Source organism: Triticum aestivum, chromosome 6A, assembly GCF_018294505.1.
Source record: "Triticum aestivum cultivar Chinese Spring chromosome 6A, IWGSC CS RefSeq v2.1, whole genome shotgun sequence".
NCBI classification, from domain to species: domain Eukaryota; kingdom Viridiplantae; phylum Streptophyta; class Magnoliopsida; order Poales; family Poaceae; genus Triticum; species Triticum aestivum.
Window position 1 is genome coordinate 469077402 of NC_057809.1, and position 3947 is coordinate 469081348.

The 3947-nt window shown below is 57.4% G+C and overlaps 1 protein-coding gene across 1 annotated transcript in view; it reads left to right on the forward strand.

The window, feature by feature from the left end:
- The first annotated feature begins 586 nt into the window (after positions 1 to 586).
- LOC123127953 (hippocampus abundant transcript 1 protein) overlaps positions 587 to 3947 on the forward strand; it is a 6325-nt gene continuing 2964 nt past the window's right edge. The window contains exons 1-5 of the mRNA XM_044547830.1: positions 587 to 822; positions 905 to 1016; positions 1118 to 1230; positions 1523 to 1878; positions 2354 to 2429. Of these exons, the coding sequence (XP_044403765.1) occupies positions 658 to 822; positions 905 to 1016; positions 1118 to 1230; positions 1523 to 1878; positions 2354 to 2429 (822 nt within the window). The 5' untranslated portion in view covers positions 587 to 657. The remainder of the gene's footprint in view (positions 823 to 904; positions 1017 to 1117; positions 1231 to 1522; positions 1879 to 2353; positions 2430 to 3947) is intronic.

Here is a 3947-nt window from a genome sequence, read left to right on the forward strand (position 1 = left end):
AGGGACCCTGGCGTCTGGCCCCTTTGCCACGTCAGCAGGTCAACGGGCAGGCGGGCAGTGCGGGCCAGGGGCCAGACGCCAGGGACCGTGGCGTCTGCTTCGTAACCCAGACGCCAGGGACCTTGGCGTCACCGAAAAAGGTCAGAAACGAAATTTTTTTTGGAACGAGGTCAAATCGGGATTTAGTTTGCCTTAAGGGTCAGAACAGTAATTTTGTCCCACCGGAGCACCACGGTTATTTTTCCTCCCTCTCCTCTCGCTGTCGCCCTGTCGCCGTCGCGGCAGCACCACTAGCCGGCCCGGTGGCATGGCGCACTCGGCAGATCGTACACTAAGCCGTAACAGCCGGAGGCACGGTTGCAGGACTGTCCCGTCCGTTTGGGCACGCAGGGCGCCACCTTGGCGAAAATGGGAGCGTCGCCGTTAGTGATGGGATCGGCCAGGCGGCCTACCGCCCTAAGCAAGAAAGAGCCACGGCACGACGCATCGGGCCCGGTAGCTCTTACTTGAAGCATTGCATTTGCTTTGTCGTTGCGCGCCATGAGTGGGGTTTATAAGTCACTCCCTCCCCGCTCCCCGGAACGGCATGATCGCAGGCCGCTGCCGGGGTATATACAGGTCTTGAGGTGGTAGGAGACGGCGGCGGCGGCGTAGGAGATGAAGGACTTGGCGGGGCTGGGGCACTTGTTCGTGGTGGCATTCCTCTTCCACTTCTCCTCCTTCATGGTGCTCCCGGCGATCACCGACGTGACCATGGAGGCCGTCTGCCCCGGCCGCGACGAGTGCTCCGTCGCCATCTACCTCAGCGGCTTCCAGAACGCCGTGAGCAATCTCACCGCTGCATTTGCATGGACCTTCTTCTGCCTCTGTTTTTTGACATTGGCACGTACGTATGCATGTGCAGATCACGGGGCTGGGGGCTCTGGTGGTGACTCCGATCGTCGGGAATTTGTCGGACAAGTACGGCCGGAAGGCGCTGATGACGCTGCCGGTGACCGTCGCCATTTTGCCTCTCTGTACGTATGCGCCGAGTCTGCTCTGCACCGTGATAATTCGTTGGCGAGGTTAATGTGTGGCGGGTGTGTGATCATGATCATTCGTTGCTTTGTTTTGGCAGTTATATTGGCGTGCAACCGATCGGAGGTGTACTTCTACGCGTACTACGTGATGAAGATCCTCGCCGGGATCTTCTGCGAGGGCAGCATCCACTGCCTCTCGCTTGCTTACGTGGTAAAAAAACATCAGATATATCAGTCTAATTACTGCACGAAATTCAAATGAGGGGTTTGAAGAAAAAAAATCAAATATATATTTGCATTTATACCTCCCGTACAAAAAAGAACGCACGACAATTACCCGTACAGAAGAACGTGCTTGGTACAAACAAATAGTAAAACATGTCAAAAAAACAAATAGTAAAACGGGAAAGAAGCTGGCTGGGCCCACGTGTCATGCAACACAAGCATGGGGCTCAGCCGCTAGTTCGTGACCGCTGACTGACGAGGCGAATTTTGTGGCGCAGGCGGACCACGTAGGGACCAAGAGGCGGGCGGCGGCGTTCGGGCTCCTCTCAGGCGTGTCGGCGGCCGGCTTCCTCTCGGGGACCCTCACCGCGCGGTTCCTCACCACCTCCTCCACCTTCCAGGTCGCCGCGGCCGTCGGTGCAGCGGGAGCCATCTACCTCAGGGCGTTCGTCCCGGATTCCGGCGCCGCTGTCTCCTTCCATGACGATGCCTGCGATCCCCTGCTCCAAGGCTCGTCCTGCTCCTCTGCGGCTTCGTCTTCCGCTTCCTCCGACGAAGAGCTGTCGCCAAGGCTTCCGCCCTACAAGGGCGTGCTGCCGTCGCCGTCCGACATGGTCGCGCTTCTCACTGGCAGGTGAGGTTTCTGCTGCCCAAGTGGCTGTGCCCTTTTTACTCCCTTCTGAAAGTTGATTTTGAGAGGAATTTTGGCCTTCCAAATCCATCTGTAATGACAGCCACTAAGAGGGTTTTCCAACCATTTATACATGGATTTGGTAGAGAATCTACCATTCCCATTGAGCCCCCAATACACCCGATCCCCCTCGGGACTAGGTTGCAAATTGTTAATACAGTTCCTCATTTCCTCCCATTGTTTCTGGAGGTCAGGAGTGAGCCTTCTCCTGAAGAAGGTGTTGGTTTCCACGTTGTTCAGATGTTACTACTCCCTCCGATCTATATTAATTGTAGACTTGGTACAAAGTTGAAGTACAATTTTGTCCACGTCAAATCCTCAATCAGAGTAACTTGCAAGATAGCACGCTGCCACTTCTCAGTTCTCACTGAAGAATTATGAGTAGTGTTTGCTGATGTGCGGTTACTGTTCCTTGCAGTTTGACCTTGTCAACGGCAGCAATGATTACTTTCTTTTACAGTCTCGGTGAACACGGACTTCAGACTGCATTACTGGTACGTATTCTTACTGTCTCATGTCCAAGTTGACCATTATTTGGAATTTGAATTAGCAATGATCAAAATTTACAAGTCCTAGTGTTTCAACAAATATTTCAAAGGAGAGAAAAACTGATAGGAGCTGGGATCCTACCAGGTCTAGCTCGTAGGTTGTAGGGGTGGAAGGGGGCTTGGCGTGGAGGAAGACGAGGTTGCCGGCGCTGGGGCGCCGTCGCGCGCGAGAGAGAGGGCGCAGGAGGCGGCGGCTAGGGTTAGGTCTCCCGGCTCCCTTCAGGAAGCCGAGCAAATATGATTGCTTCTGCTTAACTTCAAACGAGTCCTTACATGAGTTTATATAATCTCCAAATACGATAACTGGGCTAAGCCCCTAATAACGATAAGATAACTGGGCCAGGCCCCTAACTACCTGGGCTGTAGTATATGCCGGCCATAACATCTCTCCTCACCTGCACAAACAGCTCGTCCTCAAGCTGGAAGGCGGGGAAGCGCTTGCGGAACTCCTTGAGGTGATCAACGGGCGCCAAACACCTCCGCGTCAGCTGGGGCGGGCAGGTCGCCGAGCCCGGCGGCGGTGATGTCCTCCTCAATGTAGTCTGCAGCCTCCAGGTAGAAGAGTCGCGGGCAGACGTGGCTGGGAACGTAGGGCTCGTCGTAGTTGAAGCACAACCCTTGGCGGCGACGCTCGAGTTGCTCGGCCGGGGTGAGCCGGCAGAACGGGCGCGCCGCGGTCGCGGCGAGGGGCGCCCTAGAAGCCTGAGCAGGCCGACCCTACGCGGGAACTTCCAGCCAGGGTGGCGGCCCAGCAGCCCGGAGTGGTGGCGCCTGCTGGATGGCCACCGTGTGGCGCTCGAACGCGCGGGCGTAGTACATGGCCGTCTGGAGGTCCTGTGGCCCGCGCATCTTCATGTCCACGCGGATGTGATCCGGTAGGCCGCCGACGAAGAGCTCAGCCCGCTGACGAGCCGAAACACCGGGGGCGTGGCATGCCTGGAAGCGGTCAGCGAAGTCTTGCACTGTGGTGAGGAACGGAAGGCGCCCAAGCTCCACCAGATCCCGCGTATAGGCGGACCGAAGCGCAAGAGGCACAGATCGCGGAAACGCTTCCATGGTGGCATGCTGCCCTCGTCCTGCTCGAGGGCGTAATACCATGTCTGGGCGGCGCCTCGTAGATGATAGGAGGCGATCCAGGTGCGGTCGGACGCGAGCATGCGCTGCCCCCTAAAAAATTGGTCGCATTGGTTGAGCCAATTCAGGGGGTCGACGGCGCCGTCGTAGGTCGCGAACTCCAATTTGGAGAATCTCGGCGGTGGCTGGGCGTGGACGATTGGCGGGTATGTGTCATCTGCGCGGAACAGCGAGGGCGACGGCGCCGAGTGTGCGGGGTGCAGAGTACCGACATGGAAAAGTGGGCCGTCCACACCATCGTAGGGACCCGCGGCACCCAAGGACCCGCCGAACTGCATGGTCGAGGGCGGCGCCGGCAGTGACATCACGTGCGGCTGTCCTGAGGCCATC